The sequence below is a fragment of the Gadus morhua genome, chromosome 15 (genome assembly GCF_902167405.1).
Source record: "Gadus morhua chromosome 15, gadMor3.0, whole genome shotgun sequence".
In the NCBI taxonomy this organism is placed as follows: Eukaryota; Metazoa; Chordata; class Actinopteri; order Gadiformes; family Gadidae; genus Gadus; species Gadus morhua.
The window spans coordinates 9,962,403-9,988,084 of record NC_044062.1 but is presented as its reverse complement, the minus strand read 5'-3'; the positions used below and the strand labels follow the sequence as shown (position 1 = coordinate 9,988,084).

The 25,682-nt window shown below is 52.4% G+C and overlaps 2 protein-coding genes across 2 annotated transcripts; one reads left to right on the top strand and one right to left on the bottom strand.

Annotated features, from left to right (window-relative positions):
• gins1 (GINS complex subunit 1 (Psf1 homolog)) lies at window positions 1-2,991 on the top strand. The gene is made up of 7 exons (XM_030378776.1): window positions 1-291; window positions 498-562; window positions 1,015-1,113; window positions 1,562-1,652; window positions 1,769-1,885; window positions 2,091-2,165; window positions 2,507-2,991. Exons 1-7 carry the CDS (start codon window positions 217-219, stop codon window positions 2,573-2,575), a joined length of 591 nt encoding a protein of 196 aa, XP_030234636.1. The 5' UTR covers window positions 1-216; the 3' UTR covers window positions 2,576-2,991.
• ninl (ninein-like) lies at window positions 2,759-25,682 on the bottom strand. The gene is made up of 30 exons (XM_030378625.1): window positions 25,513-25,682; window positions 23,683-23,848; window positions 23,017-23,113; window positions 21,048-21,229; window positions 18,605-18,721; window positions 18,268-18,357; window positions 16,855-17,007; window positions 16,587-16,723; window positions 15,988-16,128; window positions 15,732-15,906; window positions 15,169-15,279; window positions 14,959-15,039; window positions 14,456-14,588; window positions 14,177-14,236; window positions 13,544-13,662; window positions 13,014-13,094; window positions 12,604-12,719; window positions 11,894-12,031; window positions 9,852-11,372; window positions 8,886-8,990; window positions 8,381-8,450; window positions 7,497-7,664; window positions 7,201-7,317; window positions 6,896-7,009; window positions 6,369-6,515; window positions 6,016-6,132; window positions 5,246-5,359; window positions 4,577-4,786; window positions 4,218-4,331; window positions 2,759-3,838 (listed from the first exon to the last, which is right to left on the bottom strand). The coding sequence occupies exons 2-30, from the start codon at window positions 23,845-23,847 to the stop codon at window positions 3,647-3,649; spliced, it is 5,085 nt and encodes a 1,694-aa protein (XP_030234485.1). The 5' UTR covers window position 23,848; window positions 25,513-25,682; the 3' UTR covers window positions 2,759-3,646.

Genomic DNA, 25,682 nt, shown 5'->3' with positions numbered 1-25,682 from the left:
GGCGGAGTTCATGGTTTGCCGCGTAAAGTGAACCGGTTGTCCGCGGTAATCAGTCGAGTAGCAGTCAGGTTCTAGTCCTAGTACGTCTAACTAGTCCTTTAAACTCTCAGAGGTCCGAGTCCTCTAACTAGTACTCGAACCCCTCAGAGGTCCTATAACCTCTCAGAGGTCCGAGTCCTCCAAATAGTCCTCTAACCTCTCAGAGTGCTGATCGATATGTTCTGTGAGAAATCGATCGAGTTGATCAGGGAACTACAGCGCGTGAGCGATGGACAGCTTCCCGCCTTTAACGTGAGTCACAGTAACCTTGTTAACTACCTAGTGGAATTAACATGGTTAAGTAGCTGGTTATTGAGTGACAGTAGCCTACTAGTAACTAGTCAATGTTAACTTGCTGGTTACTGTGAATGTAGTGTTTAATATGAGTGACAGTACTAGTAGTTACTATCTAGTTAACATGGTTAACTAGCTGGTTGACGTGTGGATGTTGTGTTTAGGAGGACGGGATTCGACAGGTTCTGGAGGAGATGAAAGCTCTGTACGAACAGAACCAGAGCGACGTGTGAGTCTTGTTCAATCTATCTGTTTATATCTATGTTCTCTAGGTAGTTTATATCTTTGTTAGAGATAGTTTATGATAGATGTCTTTACGTCTACGTTCTAGATAGTTTGTCTATGTTCTAGTTTTTTATCTATGTTCTAGAGATGTCTTTATTATGTATATATGTTATAGAGCTATGTTTATATCTATGTTCTACTTTATATCAATGTTCTAGATAGTTTATATCTATGTATATCTAGCTATGTTATAGAGATGTCTTTATATTTTTGTTACATAGAGATGTTTATGTCTATTTCTATGTTCTAGAGAAGACGTGTTTATAACCTGGTGTAGATATGTTTATATCTATGTAATGGATAAATATGAACTGTTATAGAGTACGTATAGATATAGAGAAAAAGTTTTCCTCATGGTGTGTGATTTGCAGTAACGTGATTGTCTTCCTACCAAAGCAACGAGGCCAAAGGGGCGGGCCGGACGGACCTCATCCCCTCAATCAAGCTGAGACACTGCTGCCTGCTGAGGAACCAACGCTGCCTCAGTGCCTACCTGTGAGTCAGTGTTACACCTGGGGGTCATAGTGTTACACATGGGAGTCATAGTGTTACAGTGTGAGTCAGTGTTACACCTGGGAGTCAGTATGTTACACATGGGAGTCAGTGTGCTACACCTGGGAGTAACAGTGTTAAACCTGGGCGTCGTAGTGTTACACCTGGGAGTGACAGTGTTACACCTGGGAGTGACAGTGTTACACCTGGGAATAAGTGTTACACCTGGGAGTGACAGTGTTACACCTGGGAGTGACAGTGTTACACCTGGGAATCAGTGTTACACCTGGGAGTGACAGTGTTACACCTGGGAGTGACAGTGTTACACCTGGGAATCAGTGTTACACCTGGGAGTGACAGTGTTACACCTGGGAGCCAGTGTTACACCTGGGAGTTACACCACCTTTGTCGTATTTTATATAGAAAGTATCCAACCTAAAGCTTTCCTCAGGTACGACCGGCTGCTGAGGATCCGCGCGCTGCGCTGGGAGTACGGCAGCGTGCTCCCGCCCAACATCCGCTTCCACATGTGTTCTGAGGAGGTGAGGACCCGCCCCTATCAGGGTCTCCAACATGGCTGACATCCTGGACCCCTCCACCCACACTTGCGTGTGTGTGTGTGTGTGTGTGTGTGTGTGTGTGTGTGTGTTCTGAGCAGCTGCAGTGGTTCAACCAGTACAAGAAGTCTCTGGCCAACTTCATGAGGTCCGTGGGAGGCGAGGAGGGGCTTGACATCACCCAGGACATGAAGCCCCCAAAGAGCCTCTATATAGAGGTAGGAGATCCCTTAGACCCAAAGCCTCTAGATAGAGGTAAGGGACCCCTAATGTCCCCTAGTGAGTCCCTGTTCCTACAGTCTCTAGAGGTACCATACCCCTAAGAGTCCGCTAGTAGGGACCTGGTTTCACGTTATATTATTGTGAGGCAGCAGTGGTTACCGTGGTGTCTCAGTGGTCGTCATGGTGATGTGTGTTTTGCAGGTCAGGTGTCTGAAGGACCATGGGGAGTTTGAGATCGACGATGGAACCATCATCCTTCTGAAGAAGAACAGCCAGGTATACTCCCATCACCATGGCAACAGTCACAAATAACCACGGCAACCCTCACTCACTCGTCTCCTTGGAAACCAATCAGACTCATCATCACTGAAATTCCAAGACACTCGCATCAACATGGCAACACTCACACATCACCACGGCAACCATCAGACTCACATCACCACGGCAACCCGAAGACACTCGCATCACCACAGCAACCATCAGACTCACATCTCCATGGCAACCATCAGACTCACACATTACCACGGCAACCATCAGACTCATCACCATGGTGAGGACCAGGTACACACACATTCCCACATCATGAAAACAAGTTTCTGATCCTTCTCTTCCTGCAGCACTTCCTGCCCAGGTGGAAATGCGAGCAGCTGATTCGCCAGGGGGTCTTGGAGCACGTGATGTCATGAGCCTTGACGGCGTTACCATGACCAGCACAGGGAGGCCTGCTTTGTAAAAGCCTCCATGTATGCCTGGCTCCAACACCGCAAGACACTTCGCTGCCCTTTTCCCTGATGTTGGTTTACAGCTCACCCTCCACCTGAACACACCTCCACCCACGTCCTCTTCATATGACGACAAGACGAAAGGAGTTAGGGTCAGGGTTTTGGGGTTTATTGCTGCAGGTTGAAACACGGCTCATGGGTCATGATTGTGTCAACTTCAACCTTGGGATTGGGACCCACATCCTGTACTAATACTTCAACATGTACATAAGTTACGTCCACCTGGACAGCAGTGCATTGGGGACAAAATGTATCAAAACTTCACCTGTAAATACTGTTTTGGTTTGAGTTGTACTAAATAAAGTTGTTTCTGCGCAAGACTCTGCATGTGGGCTTCTCTGGTCCGGCCTGGACCAGACCTCCATCTGGATCCTGGACCACTTTGGGTCCTGGTCCAGGGTTTAAGAAACACTGGTTTGAATGCAAAGATAATCCTGCAACGGTCTAGCAATACATCATATAACAAAGCTTTGGTCTAGAACATCACAACATATGGTGGATTGATCTAGAACATTAGAGCAACCTCATACAACACGTTTCCCTTCACAATGGTTATTAATGAGCCGGGGCCACGCAGGCTTCTTGGTCAAGGGGGGGGGGGCACTCAGGCTCCTGGGTCTGGGGGGAGCATTCAGGGGGTTCCTGGGTCTCGGGACCAGACCATGTGAGTGTGGAGCCCTATGGCTAGACCTGAACCAGACCTAGGGGTGGAGCAGGACCCAGCACCCCTCCCTGGTCTGAGCCCCAGCCCCAGCCCCCTCCCGGGTCTGAGGCCCCAGCCCCCAGAGGGTACAGCTGCAGCGGTCCAGAGGTCCTGATCGCCACCAAAACACGCTTTAGAAAATAAACCTTTATTGATAGAAACCACCAGTCCTGCAGTACCGCGCGTGTCATGGATCAGAGTCTTTGGAGCACCAGAACATCTGCTCCTCCGCACCACCCTCTCCCGCTGGCCGGGGAGGGGTGGAGGAGGGGCTAGGTGGCCAGGCTCATGCGGACCATGTCCCTGATGAGGCTGTTGAGGGCCGAGACCTTGTCCTCCAGCACGCCGCTCCTCTTCTCTGCGTTCTTCTGCCGGCTCTCGGTCACCTGGAGGGCCTTCACCAGCTGGGAGTTCTCCAGGTAGAGGGACTGGAGCAGCTGGGAGGACTGGAGGCTGGAGCCCACCTGGAGACACACACACACACACACTGCTTTACCAGCCTGTCTGTCTATATGAGTGAATGAGGGTGAGTACCTGCTCTGTGAGCTGCTCTGTTAGTGAGTGAGTGAGAAGGTGAGTACCTGCTCTGAGTGAGTAGGTGAGAAGGTGAGTACCTGCTCTGAGTGAGTAGGTGAGAGGGTGAGTACCTGCTCTGTGAGTGAGTAGGTGAGAAGGTGAGTACCTGCTCTGTGAGTGAGTAGGTGAGAGGGTGAGTACCTGATCTGTGAGCGAGTAGGTGAGTGCCTGCTCTGTGAGTGAGTGAGTGAGAGGGTGAGTACCTGCTGTGAGTAAGAGGGTGAGTACCTGCTCTGTGAGTGAGTAAGAGGTTGAGAGGGTGAGTACCTGCTCCGTGAGCTGCTGGCTCTTGTCCTGCAGCAGCAGACGGAGGCTCTTCACCTTCGTCTCTGTCTGCTGCAGCCGCTCCTGAACCTCAGCCAGCTGCTGCTGCTGCTGCTCCTACACACACACACACACACACACACACACTGAAAAACTGTGCTACTGCTAATGCCACTGACGCTATCATGCAGCTAGCATAGAAGCCAAAGCTATTGTACTACACAGAGGATGCTGCAGCTAGCGTGCTAGCGATAGCATGATACTGCTAGCACACTACAGCTAGGGTGCTGCAGCCAGTGTGCTACAGCTAGCGTGCTTTAGCAAGCATTCTGCAGACGGCTTGCTGCTACAGCCAGGGCTACCTGGTGCGTGTGCAGCTGGCTGCTGGCCTGCAGGGCCTGGGTCCGGAGCTCCTCTTCCAGCCCCTGACTCCTCCTTATCTGCTCCTCCAGACGCACCTGGAGGAGGTGCAGCTGCTGCCTGGACGACCCTTCCACCTCCTGCCTCACCTCCTGCAGCTGCTGGGACACCTTAGCCTGTAGCACGGCCCTGCTGGTGTCAGACCTCACCGCCTGGCACACAGACACACAGGTCAGCTTCACACAGACACACAGGTCAGCTTCAGACAGACACACAGGTCAGCTTCAGACAGACACACAGGTTAGCTTCACACAGACACACAGGTCAGCTTCACACAGACACACAGGTCAGCTTCACACAGACACACAGGTCAGCTTCAGACAGACACACAGGTCAGCTTCACACAGACACACAGGTCAGCTTCACACAGACACACAGGTCAGCTTCAGACAGACACAGGTCAGCTTCAGACACACAGGTCAGCTTCACACAGACACACAGGTCAGCTTCACACAGACACACAGGTCAGCTTCAGACACACAGGTCAGCTTCAGACAGACACACAGGTCAGCTTCACACAGACACACAGGTCAGCTTCACACAGACACACAGGTCAGCTTCAGACAGACACACAGGTCAGCTTCAGACAGCGGTGTAGTGCTGGCCGCTACCTGGTCTTCAGCCATGGTCCTGGCTGACTCCAGCTGGGTGTGACGGGACCGGAGGGTCTGGCAGTCCTGGTTCAGCCTCTGGACCTCCTCCTCCTGGTTCTGGACCAACGACACCTGGGGGGACACAGGGACTGTTAGGGGGCAGGGCTACAGTGACTTTGGGGGGGCGGGGCTACAGGGACTGTTAGGGGGCAGGGCTACAGTGACTTTTTGGGGGCGGGGCTATAGGGACTTTTGGGGGGGAGCTACAGGAACTGTTCGGGGCGGGGCTAAAGTGACTGTTCGGGGCGGGGCAACAGGGACTGTTGGAGGGAGGGGATACAGGGACCGTTGGAGGCGTTGCTCCAGGGACTGTTGGGGTGGAGCTTCAGGGACTTTTGGGGTGGAGCTCCAGGGACTGTTGGAGGTGGAGCTGCAGGGACTGTTGGGGGTGGAGCTCCAGGGACTGTTGGGGTGGAGCTCCAGGGACTGTTGGAGGTGGAGCTACAGGGACTGTTGGGGTGGAGCTCCAGGGACCATTGGAGGCGGTGCTACAGGGACTGTTGGGGGTGGAGCTCCAGGGACCGTTGGAGGTGGAGCTACAGGGACCGTTGGAGGCGGAGCTACAGGGACTGTTGGAGGCGGAGCTACAGGGACTGTTGGAAGCGGTGCTACAGGGACTGTTGGAGGCGGTGCTACAGGGACTGTTGGGGGTGGAGCTCCAGGGACTGTTGGGGGCGGGGCTACAGGGAGAAGTGGCTGGGGGAAGCGAGTAGCAGTGGTCTCCCTACTCTTTGGAGGAGGTCCTGGTTGTGCTGGCGCAGAGTTCTGATCTCCTCCTGCATAGCGCTAATGGTCAGCTCCTGGTGCTCCTCATTGATCCGCTGGACCTCCTGCAGCTCCTCCATCTGCACACACACACACACACACACACACCCCTATTACTACCACTACTGACTATTGTAGGAGTTAGAGAGCTAGGCTAAGTGCTAGGCTAAGAGCTAGTCTAAGCAGCTAAACAGGGATGCAGAGAGGGCTTGACTTTTGTTCGAGCTGCTGTGAAGCCGCTACAATGGGCCACATCGCCATGACGACCTGCTAGAAACAAAGACACAGAGCCATGACAACACTCTCCCAGACACACCTTCTGCTGCACGTCCTGTAGCTTTCTGTGCTGGCTGGCTACTTCCTCAGCTTGTCCGTTCCTCTCCAGAGTGACCGACTGGAGCTTAGAGCGCAGCAGCTCCACCTCCCCATCCACAGAGCACACCTCCGCCTGCAGGGCCTCCAGCTGTAACGGACCAGAGTGTTACCTTACTGTGTAACGTGGGGACCAGAGTGTTACCTTACAGTGTAACGTGGGGACCCGAGTGTTACCTTACAGTGTAACGGACCAGAGTGTTACCTTACAGTGTAACGGACCAGAGTGTTACCTTACAGTGCAACGGGGGGACCAGAGTGTTACCTTACAGTGTAACGGGGGGACCAGAGTGTTACCTTACAGTGTAACGGACCAGAGTGTTACCTTACAGTGCAACGTTATGGGGTAACGGGGGGACCAGAGGGTAGCGTTATGGGGTAACGGGGGGACCAGAGGGTAGCGTTATGGGGTAACGGGGGGACCAGAGGGTAGCGTTATGGGGTGACGGGGGGACCCGATTGGGTACTTACCTGTGTGGTCCTGTGTTCCGTCTCCTCCAGCAGCCGGGTCTTGTCCTGCTCCACCCACTGCTGTTTGAGCCTCAGAGAGACCAGATCCTCCTCCAAGACCTCCGCCCGCTCCGCCTAGACCCAGAAGCAAAACATTACACAGGACCACTACACTCTGCTACGAGGAGGAGGGGGAGCTTTGAGGAGAAGCTACGTGGAGGAGGAGCTACGGGGAGGAGAAGCCGTGGGGAGGAGAAGCCGTGGGGAGGAGGAGCTATGGGGAGGAGGAGCTACGGGGAGGAGGAGCTACGGAGAGGAGGAGCTACCTTTTCCTTGGCGGAGGTCAGCTCCCTCTCCAGGAGCTCTCGTTCGTGTTTCCAGGAGGAGAGGAGCTGCAGCCTCTCCCTCTCCTTTTGCACCTCCTTCTCCTCCAGCTCCCTGACCTGTCACACATAGACACACACTGTTTTTTTTAACTGCCTTAACCACAGTTCATCAGATTACAGATTTAACCATCAGATTTCGGACATCAACTGATTCCGATTGGATTAAAGCCCCTGCTGCCGGATGACATCTCCTGTCCCTGAACTAAACCAATCAGAAGAGGCGACTGGAAGCTCACCTTGGCAGCCCCCTCCTGGTGCTCCTTGGTCACCTTCTCCAGCCGTTCCCGTAGCAACCGCAGCGCCTCCTGGTCTCCGCGGAGACGGGAGCTGAGCTCGGCGTTCTCGCCGCTCAGCTGCAGGTTCCTCCCGCTCAGCGCCAGCACCTCCTCCCGGGACCGCACGTTCTGGACCGCAGGAAGGAACACTCAACTTCTGTAGCCCCGCCTCTCCAGAACAAGGGCTGTGTTCGGATTGGTTTGCTCGCCCCCTCTCTCCCTAATCCCCATATAGTGAACTCTATGTAGCACTTCATTGAGGAGATGAGTCCCTAGGTCGGCTTCTGCAAAAGACTCGGACTCACTAGTTCAGGGTTCACCTAGACTCTGCCTAGCCTCCCCCGTTACCCCCTCTTCTGCCCTTATTGTATGTTGCACGTCCTGGTACTTAATATACGCACACTAATTGATGTTGTACGTCCAGGCACTTAAAAATAGCAGTTAGCATTGTGTAGCATCTTACCCTATATATCTGTATTGTATACGGGGAACGGGTTAACCTAGTGATTATTAGTGCTTGGCACAGTTTCTATGAACATCCTTACTGTACCGACAGAGATATATTGTTGGTTCTCTTTCTTCTGACAAATGTATTTATCGTAAGTCGCTTTGGATAAAACCGTATGCTAAGTGCCCTTAATGTAAATGTAAATGTATGTGCCCGAGTTGTGTCTGCGTGCGGGTCACATGACGAAGCCCACACCTGTCATCACACTAAAGTGTGCTTTGGGTGGCAATGCATCATGGGATATGATCAGCAGAAAAGTGTTTTTAGTGCCGGTGTTCACATGTGGGGAGCGAGGGGAGCATCTCTGTCAACGGTAAGAGACGAGCTTGGCCCTGACCTCCTTGTGCAGCCTCTCCTCCTCCTCCCTCCTCCTCTCGTGCTCCCACTCCACCTCCTCCAACCTCCTCCTGAAGGAGAACATAGACCTTTAGCATGCTAACGTACATGTTATATATGACCTTAACTTAAGCATGTTAATGGAAACATGTTATATATGACCTTAAGCATGTTAATGGAAACATATTAGGTTGTTATGTTATAATGAGGCATGTTCCATATGTAGATCTCTATGTAGGTTGTTATGTTATAATGAGGTTTGTTCCATATGTAGGTCTCTTTGTAGGTTATGTTATGTTATAAGAAGTTATGTTCCATATGTAGGTTGTTATTTTATAATGAGGTTTGTTCCATATGTAGATCTCTTTGTAGGTTGTTAGTAGTGGTGGGCAGGTTGTTATGGGTAATGAGTAATAATACCTGTAATGAGGTATGTTCCATACGTGGGCCCCTATGTAGGTTGTGTTATGTTGTAATGAGGTAGGTGCCTACGTAGGCCTACTCACGTCTTGTTCTGCAGGGTCTCCTCCAGCCTCAGGACGTCCTGCTGGAGAGAGGAGTTTCGCTCCTCCAGGCAGCTGAGCTCCGCCTGGCCCTCCTCCACCTGCCGCCTGTCAATCAACGGCAAGTCGGTTACCATGGTTACCAGCATCACAAGCATCCTGGACCATCAGGAGGCATTACCCCAGTGAGAGGACCGTAATACTACAGTACTACTACAGTACTATTACAATAAAGCTATTTAGAATACTCAACCATTCTTATCAGCAGTCGTTGGTTTGGATATGAATCAAATTTAAGCTGATGATACGTGATGCTAGGGCTGCTAGATTATGGAAAAAATCATAATCATGATTATTTTGGTCAATATTGAAATCAAACGATTATTTTTGAGCTTGAAAACATCATTCAGCATGTCTCTCCCAATAAACACTGTAACTGAGAACTTTGACATTTTGCCTTAAAAAAATACAAAAATTGGTCAAAAAGAAAATGTTGAAATCTAAAATAATGTACAGATATTTATCCAGCTGTTCTGCACTTTCTATAAAACATAAAAAATAATAATTATATTCATTTTGTGATCGTTTGACCCAAAAATCGAAATCGCGATCAAAATTGGATTAATCGCCCAGCTCTACGTGATGCTGGGGAATGATTGATAATCAGTAGTGGGCAGAAGATGGTAAACATTCAGTACATGTCGGCGGGATGAGAGAAACCATGAGGTGATGATTAGGAATCAGAGATGACGTGAGGATCATGCTTGGAGACGGCGCTCATTCAGTTAGAGATGATCTGTGACAGCATTCCACAGGTTTAATCTGAGAGGCGGGGCCGCGGGGATGATTGACAGGCTCATTCCGTTAGTAGGCGTCTACCTGGGCGCCAGGCGAGCGCCTGAGGCGGCCGCTTGCGGTTAGTGGTTCAACGCACGCCGGGACCAGGAGGCCCAAGCACCGGTCACAAACCTGCGAGGACCCCCGGGCTCCGCCAGCCCCTCCAGGGACACCACCAGCTCCTCCATCTCCAGGAGCTGCTGCTTCATCCGACCCATCTCCGCCTCAGAGGCCTCCTCCGCCCTCCTCAGCCCCTCCCGCTCCTCCAACAGCTCCCGCCGCAGCCGGCCAACGCTGCCCCGGGCCGAGGCGTCTCGGACGGAGCTCAGCTCTCTCCCCTGCTCCTCCAGCTGGGAGGTCAGGCGCTCCACCTCCTTGTGGAGCCGGGCCGAGGAGCGCTCCATGCGCTGCAGACGGGCCTGGCTGAGGGCCAGCCGGTCCTGGAGGCCGGTCAGCCCGCCGGCCCGGGCCCTCAGCTGCCCCCTGAGCTCCAGCACCAGGTCCGCCGTGCGGTTCAGCTGCACGCTGAGCGCGCCCAGGTGGTGCCGGAGGGACGAGATCTCCTCCTCCATCTCCACGATCTGGGTGGAGAGCTGGTCGGCCAGGCCCAGGTAGCGCGCCTTCTCCTCGGCCAGACGGCCCGCCTCCTCCCTCTCCTCCTCCAGGGAGGTCTTCAGGAGGGCTCCCTGGGACCGCTCCTGCTTCAGCTGCTCCTGCAGCGCCTCCTGGACGCTCCTCCTCCCGTCCAGCTCCGCCCGCAGGGTGTCCACGGCCGTGGCCTGCTCCTTCAGGTCCTGGATCAGCCCGGACCGGTCCGTCCTCAGGGAGTCCAGCTCAGAGCTCAGGCTGGTCTGGGTCTCCTCTCTGGTCCTCAGGGTCTCCTGGGCCTCCTGCAGGTCACAGCGCAGGGAGGCGATGCTCCGCTCCCTGGCCAGGAGCAGGGCCTGCCGCTCCTCCTCCCGGAGGAGGCCGTGGTCATGGAGGCCATCCAGCGCCTCTTTCAACCGGGACGCCTCCTGGTGGAGCTCCTCCTCTCGGATCCTCCGCAGCCCCGACTCCTCCTGGAGGGAGTTCAGCTCCTCCTGGAGGGAGCACCTCTCCTCCTGGAGGGAGCTCCTCTCCAGGGTCAGCTGGTTCTTCACCTCTTCCTGAGCCTCCAGGAGGTGGATGCTCTCTTCCAGCTGAGAACACGCCTCATGCAGCCTCTCCTCCAGCTCAGAGCTCCGCCCCTCAGAGTATTGTAGCTCCGCCTCCAGCTGGGAGCCCCGCCCCTCAGAGCATCGTAGCTCCGCCTCCAGCTGGGAACGCCGTTCCTCAGAGAGTCGTAGATCCGCCTCCAGCTTGGAGCTCCGCCCCTCAGAGCATCGTAGCTCCGCCTTCAGCTTGGAGCTCCGCCCCTCAGAGCATCGTAGCTCCACTTCCTTCTGCTCAAAGCTGTGCTCTGATTGGCTGAGGATCCTGCTGGCCTCCTCCAGCTGGCAACTGGTGGTCCTCAGCTCCTCCTGGGACCTCCTCACGCTCTCCCCCAGAGGCTCATCCTCCTGGGCCTTTTGCTCCACGAGGAGGAGCCGCTTCTCCCAGAATGCACTCTGGTGTCGCTGGGCCTCCGCCTGACGTTGCTTCAGCTCAGAGAGCTTCTCCTCCGCCTCAGCTCTACCACACACCAGTTAGGCCCCCAGTTAGCCCCGCTGTTAGCCCACCAGTTAGCCCACTATTTAGCCCGCCAGTTAGCCCGCCAGTTAGCCCGCCAGTTAGCCTGCCAGTTAGCCCACTAGTTAGCCCCTCTGTTAGCCCACGAGTTAGCCCACCAGTTAGCCCATCAGCCCTACTGGGTCGACTCGTTAGGGTGCAGAATTCAACATCAACAGTAACTCTGACACGTCAGAAGACAAACTTCACTTAGACAATGTGCGGTTGCTGCAAGGCTGGTTAGCCTTCATGCTAGCTGGAGATTTAAACAGCCACCGTCACGCTCTGCTTTACTAATATAAGAGTACTGCTTCATTCGCGTGGAATGAAGAAGTAGTAGATGAACTAGTGTGGAGCAGACCTCCTGTTCTACTACAGCAGTTGGCTGATGCTGATTCCTGATGTCTAGTGAACACACGGTATCACTTGCTGTGATGTTTTTGTAACATTCTGCAGGTTGGAGGAGTCCTTTAGGCCACACCCACCTGACAAGCATCACTTCCTGGTCCATCTTGAGCTCAAGCTCCGCCTCCAGCTCCTTCTTCTCAGCGCTGAGTTCCTGTACCAGGTGGTTGATCGCTCGGGTATAGTTCTGGTCCCGCTCCGACAACTCCCGCTGGGCCCTGACACACACACAAACAAACACACACACACACACACACACACACACACATTTTTCATATTACATACCGAGCATTCATCCTCTACCCCCACGTCCCTCTTTCCTCCTCCCTCAGCTCCTTCTTCTCCTCCCTTAGTCGTCCTAATCCCTGGTCCCTCAATCCTCCTCTACTGCTCCTCCTCCTCTTCTTATTCTTCCTCCTCTCTTAGTCACTCTCCTCATATACCACCTACTCCCCCCTCACTCAGTCCTCTCCTCCTGCTCCTCCCTCAGTCCTCCTCTCCTGCTCCTCTCCTCCTGCTCCTCCCTCAGTCCTCCTCTCCTCCTCCTCCCTCAGTCCTCCCTCAGTCCTCCTCTCCTGCTCCTCTCCTCCTGCTCCTCCCTCAGTCCTCCCCTCCTCCTCCTCCCTCAGTCCTCCTCTCCTGCTCCTCCCCTCCTCCTCCTCCCTCAGTCCTCCTCCTCCCTCAGTCTTCCTCTACTGCTCCTCCCTCCGTCCTCCTCTCATGCTCCTCCCTGCTCCCTTAATCCTCCTTTCCCCCTCTTGCTCTTACACCACCTCCTCCCTCCACCCACCTGCGCTCCTGCTCTGAGCTCCATGCTCCTCCTTTCTGCTGCTCGATCTTCTCCTTCAGCTCCAGCACCTCCCGCTCCGCCCTGCTCCTCTCCTCCTCCAGCTCACTGATCTCCAGCTACACCCCCCGAGGAAGGAGTCGACATCACAACACCGTCAGGGAATCACAACGCCGTCAGGGACATCACAACACCACCATCACCCCACCATCAGGGACATCACAACACCGTCAAGGAATCACAACACCGTCAGGGACATCACAACACCGTCAGGGACATCACAACACCGTCAGGGACATCACAACACCGTCAGGGACATCACAACACCATCAGGGACATCCTCTAGTTGACCCTGGCTTTGTATCCAGAACTTGGGGGTCCAGAAGGTCCCAGTGATGTTCAGTGTGCCTTACCTTGAAGCTCTGGGAGATGTCCTTCCTCTCCACCTCCATGCTGTTCCTCATTAGCTCCAGGCTGCGCTCATAGAAGTTCACCTGGAGGTCATTGAGCACCATGTGACACACAGGAAGTACAGGCAATACAGGATCTAGTGTGACGTAATACAGGATCTAGTGTGACGTAATGCAGGAGCTAGCGTGATGTAATACAGGAGCTAGCGTGATGTAATATAGGAGCTAGCATAACATAATACAGGAGCTAGCGTGATGTAATACAGGAGCTAGCATGACATAATACAGGAGCTAGCGTGATGTAATACAGGAGCTAGCGTGATGTAATATAGGAGCTAGCATAACATAATACAGGAGCTAGCGTGATGTAATATAGGAGCTAGCATAACGTGATACAGAGGCTAGCGTGATGTAATACAGGAGCTAGCATGACATAATACAGGAGCTATAGTGATGTAATACACAAGCTATCGAGATGTAATAGAGGATCTAGCATAACGTAGCTGAGGAGCTAGAAGGGGGTGTGACGGTACTTTAGTCTCCAGTTCGACCCGCAGGCTGTGCAGCTCCTGGCTGTGTTTGTCCCTCAGCTGCTCCATGGCCAGCTCCGTCTGGATGCTGACCGCCGGGTCCTCACAACGCACACTGTCCCCTGATAACACACAAACAGTAACACAACAACACCTGATGACACACAAACAGTAACACACCGTCCCCTGATGACACACAAACAGTAACACAACGTCACCTGATGATACACAAACATTAACACACTGTCCCCTGATGACACACAAACAGTAACACAACGTCACCTGATGACACACAAACAGTAACACACCGTCCCCTGATAACACACAAACAGTAACACAATGTCACCTGATGATACACAAACATTAACGCACCGTCCTCTGATGACACACAGTAAAACACCGTCCCCTTATACCACACAAACATTAACACACACACCATCCCCTGATGATACATAAACATTAACACACAGGTCCCCATAGAACACATGTGCACGTGGGCGTGTGTGTGTGTGTGTGTGTGTGTGTGTGTGTGTGTGTGTGTGTGTGTGTGTGTGTGTGTGTGTGTGTGTGTGTGTGTGTGTGTGTGTGTGTGTGTGTGTGTGTGTGTGTGTGTGTGTGTGAGAAACAGGTTCTCACCAGGCTGGTCTCGTTTCCTCTTGACAAGTGGTGACACACCTCTATAGGTTTCAAACTCATCTGCAACACAAAGACACACAGGTGGGGGCTGAGCCGAGAGGAGTGGGCGTGGCTGGAGGGTGGGCGTGACCCATCAGCACCTGTGTGTCCAGATACCATCTCTAGAATTCCTCAGAGCTTACGTCTGCATAGCATCCTGATAGCAGATAGAAACACTACAGTCCCCTTAGATACCGACTCACGACCCCCATAGATACTAAGACTAGGGTCTAGTCCTACCTGAGTCAGACTCCGTGATCAGCGAGTGAGGTCTGGTCCAGAGAGGATCATCAGTGGATCGTCTGCTCTTCCTGCACGACTTCTGGCACTTCAACAGCTCTGAGCTCAACTCATCATTCCTGTCCTGCAGCTCCTAAGGACACACACCCACACGCATTAACACATACACACACGCACGCATTAACACACACACACACACACACATGCATTAACACGCACCCATTAATACACACACACACCCATTAAGATACACACACACACACACAGACACACACACACACACACACACACACACAGTCAACCTGTTACACTCTGGCCTCATTCTGCTAGAGGACATTTACATTCTCATCTGTCCTAGACGAAAAACTCATGAACACCAGGTAGAGACCAGCCTGTCTGCCCACACCAGGCAGGCAGGCAGACAGGTAGATAAACAGACGGACAGGTAGTTAAACAGACAGACAGACAGGCAGGTAGATAAACAGACAGACAGACAGGCGTACCCGGCAGTGTGTCTGCAGGTTCCTGATGGTGACTCCGTCATCGAGCGTCCTGCCGGCAGGCGAAGAGTCCAGACTGGCCAGCTGCCAATCAAACAAACCCCCGCCCCCGATTGGTTAAAACAGGGTCCTCCTCCTCCCTCCTGTACGTGGTGTCATAAGGCGGATGATTAATTGATGGTGCGTGTCGGCGGCGGGCGGAGGTCCGGTTACCTGGTCCCCCAGCAGCAAGTCCAGCTCCCTGCGGAGCCTGGCCCCGCGCTGCTCCGCCTCCTGGAAGCTCTCCTCCACCTCACACAGCTCCACCTGCAGAGCCCCGCTCATCTGGCACACACACACACACACACACACACACACACACACACACACACACACACACACACACACACACACACACACACACACACACACACACACACACACACACACTTGTTTTAAGGCGTGTTTTGTCAGTACCTGGGTGGTGTTAGTGACAGTGTCAGTATCTGGGTGGTGTTAGTGACGGTGTCAGTCCCTGGGTGGTGTTAGTGACTGCGTCAGTACCTGGGTGGTGTTAGTGACGGTGTCAGTACCTGGGTGGTGTTAGTGACGGTGTCAGTACCTGGGTGGTGTTGGTGATGGTGTCAGTACCTGGGTGGTGTTAGTGACTGTGTCAGTCCCTGGGTGGTGTTAGTTGATAGTGTTATTACCTGGGTGGTGTTAGTGACGGTGTCAGTACCTGGGTGGTGTTGGTGACGGTGTCAGTACCTGGGTGGTGTTAGTGACGGTGTCAGTACCTGGGTGGTGGTGTCGAGCTCCTCCTGCAGTCTGCTCTTCTGGGTTTTGAGGAGCTCCACCTCCTTCCTGAACTCCACCCGGTCGGCCTCCACCTGCTGCTGCAGTGCCTCGCTCTCCTGTTTTGATTGGCTCCTCAGGGCCGTCAGCCTATCACGGAACTCCTGTTCCAGGTCCCTGTCCAATCGGAGAGCGGCTGGTTGAAACAGAGCCCTCCTCTTATGGCTGGATATTGGTTATGATCAGGGTGTGAAGTACCTGATGCGGCTGTGGTTGAGCGTTTCCATGGCAGCGTGCCCGTCGTCCCCCTCCCTGACCAGCTGGAGGTTCCTGCGGTCGGCCGCCTGGAAGTCACCTCTGACCTTATCCCTCTCCCTGCTGACCTGCTCCAGCTGCAGCCTACACGCACACGCACACACACACACACACACACACACACGGGTGTTATATGTGTTATAGGTGTCCTACTGTAGGTGCTGTGTGTGTGTGTGTGTGTGTGTGTGTTTGTCCTACTGTAGGTGCTGTGTGTGTGTGTGTGTGTGTGTGTGTGTGTCCTACTGTAGGTGCTGTGTGTGTCTGTGTGTGTGTGTGTGTGTGTGTGTGTGTGTGTGTGTGTGTGTGTGTGTGTGTGTGTGTGTGTGTGTGTGTGTGTGTGTGTGTGTGTGTGTGTGTGTGTGTGTCCTACTGTAGGTGCTGTGTGTGTGTGTGTGTGTGTGTGTCCTACTGTAGGTGCTGTGTGTGTGTGTGTGTGTGTGTCCTACTGTAGGTGCTGTGTGTGTGTGTGTGTGTGTGTGTGTGTGTGTGTGTGTGTGTCCTACTGTAGGTGCTGTGTGTGTGTGTGCGTGCGTGTGTCCTACTGTAGGTGCTGTATCTCGAGGCGGTAGGACACCAGCGCCGCCTGGTGGACGCTGTTCCTGCTGCTCAGCATCTCGTGCTCCAGAGCCTCGCTGAGGTCACACAGACTCACACGCTCCTCCGGGGGGAAGTCCAGAACCTACACACACACACACACACACACACACACACACACACACACACACACACACAGAAGGAGATGCAGGGGGTTAAGGAGGTGCTAGTGGACACCCACTGCCGTGGCACCAGTAGACCTGGACCAGGACCGACCTGCAGGATGTCCTGTCCGTTGGGGACCCCCTCCTGGGTCCAGAGGGCCACGACCCGCTCCGGACCGGTGCTGCCCGACCCGTCGTCCAGACAGCTGAGGACCCGCTGGCCCGCGGAGACACAGAGGACCGCTGGGGGGGCGGGGCGGACCGCCTGGGAGGACATGGGGGAGGGGGGGGGGGGGGGGGGGGGGGGGGGGAGGGAGAGAGAGAGAGAGAGAGAGAGAGAGAGAGACAGAGACAGCGCTAGAGTCACCGGTATGTCCAGAGTATCATTCCCATTCCTAGAGCGGTTGAGCTATCGGGTCTCTGTGGTTCTGTGTGGTTCTCCGCTCACTAATGAAAACACTCAGCTCTCAGACTCAACACACACACTAAAGACTTCCCACACTGCTCATAAACTCTCTGTTCGCCGTGTTATGTTGGAATTTTAATCTGGATTAGTGGAACTATAATCTGGTTTAGGGGGTTTTGGGCCAGATCTCCTCCTGTCCTCCCAGACCTCCTCAGGTCCTCATCGAGATGATTCAATATGATCAGAATTCAGAAGACTTGAGAAAACTACCAACCATAACAAGGTCTAATCCCATTTCTACCCCTTACCCCTCCCCCTTGTTTTGAAGGGGTAAGGGGAAGGGGTAAGAGGTAGAAATGGGATTGGGCCCAAGCCTTCCTCCTCCCTCCCCTCGGCCACTGGGCCCTCCAGACGCCCCAACCCTTCGGTTTAGGGTTCAGGTCTTGGTTCTACTCGTCTTTAATGTACTTATTGACGTTAACTCTGGACAGTTGATCTACTGCCGTCCAATCAGAACGTCTCCGTGGAACAACAGTGATGGCTTGATTTAGTCGTTTAGTTTAGTTTACTGGTAGTGGTTTAGTTAAGGAGCAGATAGTAATAGTTAAGTAGTAGTAGTTTAGTATAGCACGCTGTAAGACTAGCCCACTCACAGGTTAGCACACTCACACAGTAACGTGCTAACACGCGCACAGCTTAGGTTTGAACGCTCACAGGCTAGGTTAGCATGCTCACAATCTAGGTTAGCACTCTCACAGGCTAGGTTAGCACACTCACAGGCTAGGTTAGCACGCTCACAATCTAGGTTAGCACGCTCACAGGCTAGGTTAGCACGCTCACAATCTAGGTTAGCACGCTCACAGGCTAGGTTAGCACGCTCACAGGATAGAACACTCACACAATCATGGGCTAGCCTGCGCACAGTTTAGATTAGCGTGCTCACAGGCTAGGTTAGCAAGCTTACAGACCCACAGACTAACACCAAAGACAGACGGCTGGTACACAGAGGTACAAGCCCCGCCCACACTATAAGGTTGGTCACTTGACTGACAGCTGCAATCAGTTTGCTGATTGGCCAGGCTCAATATTGTGCTTGTGTGTTTCTGTGTGTGTGTTTACCTTGTGTTTGGGGTGCCATCTTGGAGTGGAGGTGATGGGGGCGTGGTCTCCCTCCCCATAGAGATGGTCAGCTGACTCACTCAACAGCTCCTGGACACCGGGTAAAAGGACAAATATAGGTTCACTTCGTGGTTTGGTTGAAGTGTTTTGTGTTAAAGATGTGTTTGTTATGTTGTTGTTGTCTTGTTTTGTTTAAAACATGTTCATTGTTTTGTGTTGTCCCGTCTTCTATTGTGTGCCTGTGTTGTGTTGTGTTGTTATACTGCGTTGTATTAGGCCATATTGCTATGGTATGTACCTGTGTGTTGTGTAGTGTGGTGTAGTATAATGTGTGTACCAGTGTGTTGTGTTGTGACGTCTCAAGGTCATCACACATCTGAGACTCCGCCTCCTTCTCCAGAGATCCGCCCCCTTCTCCCCCCTCCTGGACGCCATCTTCCTCTGACTTCAGGCTCTGAGAGAGAGAGAGAGAGAGAGAGCATAAACATAAGAACAGCAGTTTGTGACAGTGTGTGTGTGTGTGTGTGCCTGGGTGTGAGTGTGCGTGTGCCTGGGTGTGTGTGTGTGTGTGTGGGTCTTATGAATGAACTCCATTGTTAAATATTCAACAGATTTATGTAACATTTATGTAACGCTTTTAGTCACGAACAATATGTGCCTCCCTCTCCCTCCCTCTGTTTCGAACTCTATCTCTCTCTCTGTTTGTCTGTCTCTCTTCCTCTGTCTCTCTCTGGTTGTCTCTCTCTACCTGTCTCTCTCTGTTTCTCTCTCTCTCCCTCTGTCTCTCTCCTCGCTCTCTCTCCTTCTGTCTGTCTCTCTCTCTGTGTTTCTCCCTCTGTCTCTCTCCTCCTCACTCTCTCTTTCTCTCCCTCCCCTCTCTCTCTTACCCCCTCAGTCTCTCTCTCCTTCTCCCTCTCTCTCTCTCTGATCCATATTTATAATTGTATTTGTTTATCTTCATCTTCCAAATTATTTAAAGCTGCAATGTTTTAACTAGTTTAAAATGACCTGGACCTGGTCTTAATCTGGTCTGTACCTGGTGTGTAAATGGTCTGTACCTAGTCTTAATCTGGTCTCTTCCTAGTCTTAATCTGGTCTCTACCTAGTCTTAATCTGGTCTCAACCAGACTTTATTCTGATCTCTACCTGGTCCCATCCATTCTTAATGAGGTCTCTACCTGGTCCCTACCTGGTCTCTATCTAGTCTTTATATGGTCTCTCCCTAGTCTAAATCGAAGTAATAAATCATTAACCTGTGGTAACCATCTTGAACGGTACAACAAAGAGAGAATATCTAATATCAGATATGTATATATCGTATGTATTTAACGTTTTATACTTAGACCACTTTATTGTTCACCTGCTTTGGCAATTTAAATTGTTTATTTCTCATGCCATAAAGCTTTCTGGAATTTAATTTAATAGAACTGAGAGAGAGATAGAGAGACAGAGACTGTCAAAGACAGAGAGAAACAGAGAGTCAAAGACAGAGACAGAGAGACAGAGAGAGAGATAGAGATACAGAGAGAGATAGAGTCAAAGACGATAGAAACAGAGAGTCAAAGACAGAGACAGAGAGAGACGGAGAGAGAGAGAGAGAAACAGAGAGTCAAAGACAGAGACAGAGAGATTCAAAGACAGAGAGAGAGACAAAGAGAGAGAGAGAGTCAAAGACGATAGAAACAGAGAGTCAAAGACAGAGACAGAGAGAGACAGAGAGAGCATGAGAGAGAAACAGAGAGTCAAAGACAGAGACAGAGAGATTCAAAGACAGAGAGAGAGACAAAGAGAGAGAGAGTCAAAGACAGAGAGAAACAGAGAGTAGAAGACAGAGACAGAGAGAGACAGAGGTAGAGACAGAGAGAGAAACAGAGAATCAAAGACAGAGACAGAGAGAGAGAGACAGAGAGAGAGAGAGAGAGGGTGTTGGGTATCTTTGATCAACAGCCAAAAACAACACAGAACAGCCAGTGTATGTGTGAGTATGTGCGTGTTTGTGCGTGTCTGTGTGTGTGTGTGTGTGTGTGTGTGTGTGTGTGTGTGTGTGTGTGTGTGTGTGTGTGTGTGTGTGTGTGTGTGTGTGTGTGTGTGTGTGTGTGTGTGTGTGTGTGTGTGTGTGTGCGTGAGTATGTGTGTGAGTTTATCCAGCTCTGAGGGTGGAGTAGTCAGGAGTAACATTCCACACAATCCCACACTTCCTGATCCCCCTCCCCCCTTAGACCAGACCCTGGACCCAGACTCGGTCTGGTCCCAGTCCGACGAAGATCCCCTGGTCAGCCCCCTCCAGGGGAGGGCCCCCCGGCTGGGGGTGGGAGGGACCTCCTGCTGGCAGCATGACCAGGGTGTCTGGGGTTCAGGCATGTCCCCCAAGGTGTGAGTCTGTAAGGAGAACCAGTCTGCGTGCTGAATATTGGTGCTCCAGTGTCCAGGCACCCAGACAAGGGGACAGGGGCCAGACCAGCAGAACAGGACCTGACGAGGAGAACAAGACCTGCTTGTGTGTGTGTGTGTGTGTGTGTGTGTGTGTGTGTGTGTGTGTGTGTGTGTGTGTGTGTGTGTGTGTGTGTGTGTGTGTGTGTGTCTGGTCATTCTCAGCCCAGATGGTTACAGTCAACTATCTTCCTGCCAGGTCTCTCTGATTACACACACACACCCACCCACCCACCCACCCACCCACCCCCACACACACACACACACACACACACACACACACACACACACACACACACACACACACACACACACACACACACACACACACACACACACACACACCGTACCTCGACGCTCTCCAGGGAGGTGGACCGTGGGAGTTTGGGTCTGCGGGCGTCGGTGGGGGAGGCGGGGGGGCTGGTCTGTGCGGGGCCGGTGGGACCACCTCCCGGCGGGGGGTCTGGCTGCGTCCGGCGGCCGTAGCGTTGCGCACCGTTCACGAACTTCGGCTGGACCTCCTCAGGGCGGGCTGCAGGGGGAGGGGGAGGAGCCACATGTGATGTCACTTCCTAGTGTCAGGGACAGCCATGACATCATCAGGTGATGCCTTGCTTTGCTGTCGGTCAGCGCTGGAAAAGGAACCCCTTAAGGTTGAACCACACGTCTGTGTTGTAGCCGTCGTAACCCTACCCTGGTCTCTACGTCACCGTAGCTCCGCCCTGGTCTCTACGTCTCTGTATATCCAACATGGTCTCTACGTCAACGTAACTTTGCCCTGGTCTCTACCTGGGTCTCTACCTGGGTCCATAACCCCTGGGTCTCTACCGCCTGGGTCTCTACCTGGGTCTCTAACTGGGTCTCTACCCCCTGGCTCTCTACCCCCTGGGTGTCTACCTGGGTCTCTAGACCCAGGGTCTCTGAGCTATGCATCTCTACGTCACCGTACAACTCTCATAAGCTACATGAGTGTCGTCTGCTAGCCACTGTGCTAAGATACATGAGGGTCGTCTGCTAGCCACTGTGCTAAGATACATGAGGGTCGTCTGCTAGCCACTGTGCTAAGATACATGAGGGTCATCTGCTAGCCACTGGGCTAAGCTACTTGAGTGTTGTATCCTAGCCACTTTGCTAAGCTACATGAGTGTTGTCGCCTAGCTTCTGTGCTAGGCTACATGAGTGTCGTCTGCTGGCCACTGAGCTAAGCTCCATGATTGTTGTCTGCTAGCCACTGTGCTAGGCTACATGAGTGTCATCTGCTAGGCACTGTTCTAGGCTACATGAGTGTCTTCTGCTAGCCAATGTGCTAAGCTACATGAGTGTACCGGCTAGCGTCCAGTCTGTCTGGAGAGCCATGGGTGGGGCCACACCAGAGTTATGTGTGGAATACGGACCACGGCTTTTAAATCCTCCAGGCAACCGACAGCTCTTGAGAGCAGCTAGGCTAATTAGAGGTTAGCCAGTAGCGCTAGCCCTCGCTAGCCCTGTACACAACCAGTCAGAGGAGGTGGAGAGGGGTCAAAGTCCCAGGATGATATTATGATTCTGAATTGTTCCCTGACAGTAATTAAACCAACATATTGTCTCTTCATCACCTAAGCTTATACCACCTAACAGGATGATGATGAAGAGCAATGAAATGTTTTGCGTCCCAGAAATGTTGGTTTGAGAAGTGTAGTAGGAAAAGGAGGAAGATACACAGCTTACTGCCACTCAAAATAAATAACCCAAGTCCTAATGAAGCCTCATTAACTAACCCCAGTCCTACTGAAGCTTCAGTATCTAAACCCAGATCAACTGAAGGTTCATTAACTAACCCCAATCCTACTGAAGGTTCAGTATCTAACCCCAGACCAACTGAAGGTTCATTAACTAACCCCAGTCCTACTGAAGCTTCAGTATCTAACCCCAGACCAACTGACGGTTCATTAACTAACGCCAGTCCTACTGAAGCAACAGTATCTAACCCCAGATCAACTGAAGCCTCATTAACTAACCCCAGTCCTACTGAAGCTTCAGTATCTAACCCCAGATCAACTGAAGCCTCATTAACTAACCCCAGTCCTACTGAAGGTTCAGTATCTAACCCCAGACCAACTGAAGGTTCATTAACTAACCCCAGTCCTACTGAAGGTTCAGTATCTAACCCCAGACCAACTGAAGGTTCATTATCTAACCCCAGATCAACTGAAGGTTCAATAACTAACCCCAGTCCTACTGAAGGTTCCTTTACGTTCAGTTTTTGATCCAGGACCTCAACTACCAGTGTTCCCACTGCTCCTCCTTGTCCTACCATGACCCCCCGGGCCTCAGACCCACCTGGCTCCAGGTAGCTGCTCTCATCCTCAGAGGTGCTGAGGTCCACCGAGCGGGACAAGATGGCCACCAGGCCATCTTTAAACTCGTCGAAGCTCACCTGCCCAGGAGGAGAGAATTGTGGTCATGTTGCAGTTATAACTACATTGTAACTGCTATATATTAATCTGGTACATACCAATACATATTTTTTTGTTTTACTCAAGGAGAGAAATGCGACAGTTTGTGTATGTTTGTGTACATGTGTGTGAATATATGTTTATGTGTTTATGTGTGTGTGTGTGTGTCTATGTGTGTATCTCTTTATATATGTGTGTGTGTATAGATGTGTGTGTGTTTGTGTGTATATGTGTGTGTGTGTGTGTGTGTGTTTATACGTGTGTGTGTGTGTGTGTGTGTTTATACGTGTGTGTATGTGTATATGTGTGTGTGTGTCTACGTGTGTGTGTGTCTATGTGTGTGTGTGTGTGTCTGTGTGTGTGTGTGTGTGTGTGTGTGTGTGTGTGTGTGTGTGTGTGTGTGTGTGTGTGTGTGAGTGCCTATGGGTATACGTGTGTGTCTATGTGTGTGTGTGTGTGTGTGTGTGTGTGTGTGTGTATGTGTGTGCGAGTGCCTATGGGTATACATGTGTGTCTATGTGTGTGTGTGTGTGTGTGTGCGTCCCCCCACCCTAGCGTACGGCCGGCCCCCCAGCAGGGTCTCCAGCAGCAGGTGGAGGTGGGGCTCCAGGTGCAGTTTGGTGCAGAGCTCTGTCAGCTCCGCCCGGTCCAGGCGGCCCGTCGCCGTGGCGTCACAGCTGTCAAACACCTCCCTCAGCTGGGCCACGTGCTCCATCCTGCCCCAGGGGTAAGAGGTCAGGGGTCAGGGGTCAGCCAGTCCACTATCACCTCGTCTAGCTCCGTCATGAACCAGGAGGGCTCCAAGACCCCCCAGGCCTTCAGTGGAGCGCCGGTTCACAGCCTGGTTAGTGCTAACGTATTGATGGTTTCTCCTGGTCCAGAGCCTCAGAGCCTCACGCTGAGTCTCTGTATGTGGTGTGGTGGTCTGTGAGAGACCTGGTCCCTCTGGTGGACCCCCAGGAACAGAACCTATTCACCTCGAGGACAGAGGGCTGGCCTCACTCCGACAAACTACTTGCTAGTTAGCTGGTTAGTTAATAGTTAATTCCTAGCAAGTCCCTTTAGTTACTAGTTTGTGACTGATAGGTTGTTACTTTAGCTGGTAGTTAATGATCTAATGGTCCAGGCATTGATAGGTAGGTTGGATTAGGGTTAACAGGGATGTGACCGCACTCATCGAACCTTTTGATCCAATCACATTCCTTGGTGAAACGCTACGATACATCCCATTGAGTAAGAGGTGCTAGGGTCCATGAGAGTGACAGCAGGGGCTTGAGGATCACTGCGAGGCTCTGTGACACACGAGGAGTTCAGCAGGCTAGAGATGAACGGACTCCACTGGTCCCGATCTGTAGGCACACAGGAACCTCTCTACAGAAGGACACAACCGTTCTGACCTCATTAGACCAGCGAGCGGACTGCATTACAGTTTAAAGACCTCCACATTTTAACTTCTCACCTGTCTGTCTATCCCCTCACCCGTCTGTCCCTTCACATGTCTGTCCTCTCGCCTGTCTGTCAGTCCCCTCACCTCTCTGTCCTCTAACCTGTCTGTCCCCTCATCTGTCTGTCTATACTCATCTGTCTGTCCCTTATCTGTCTGTACTCTCGGCTTTCTGTCTGTCCCCACACCTGTCTGACCTCTCACCTGTCTGTCCCTCCTCTCATCTGTCTGTCCTCTCATCTTTCTATCCCCTCACCATATTGTCTGTCCCCTCATCTGTCTGTCTGTCCTCTCACCTGTCTGTCTGTCCTCTAATCTGTCTGTCCCCTCATCTGTCTGTCTGTCTGTCCTCTAATCTGTCTGTCCCCTCACCTGTCTGTCTGACCTCTCATCTGTCTGTCTGTCCACTCTTCTTGTTACGTAACACGACCGACAGACTGTGTCTCGAGTTCCCAGCAGAAGCTTTTAGGGAAGAACTTCGAAGAATAACTAGAGTTTGGAGGTGGAGAATATGATGATGATGGTGGTGGTATTAAGGACATAACAACTCATATGAAGCCCAAGGCTGGAGCTAACGGCTAGGTCCTGGTTCTAATAACAATGTCTGAGTGTATTTATTAGCTTAGTTTAAGTTTGATAAGACCACAAACACGGGTTTGAACCCCGCGGGGGACGTACGGTTCAGCCTGGTGAGGCTCGTGGTGTCAGGTCATTCCAACGGGTCGGCTCGAGGCGCGTCATCACCATGGGAACGAGACGTGAAACAAAGGGCTCGAGGCGACACAAGAAAGTAACCACAACAGTCCAGTCCTCGCGCCTCAGTCCGGACCAGCTACGGAGCCCCGCTAGACCCAAACCTCCCTCTCCCCCAGCGGACTGCACAGACCCGGACTGCGGACCAGGACGTGGTCCAAAGTAGCAAGGAGACCCGCTTACCTCCGGGAGAAGCGGACCTTGGTTCAGGGTTCCTCCATGCGGGGGTTTCGGGTTCTGTTCACGGCGGCGTGGCGGGGTGATGATGATGCGTTATCCCGGGACGTGTAACGGAGCCTGGCACAGAGGCGCTACTCCTCGCGGGAACTTAGAAGGTCCTCGCTGCGGACCGC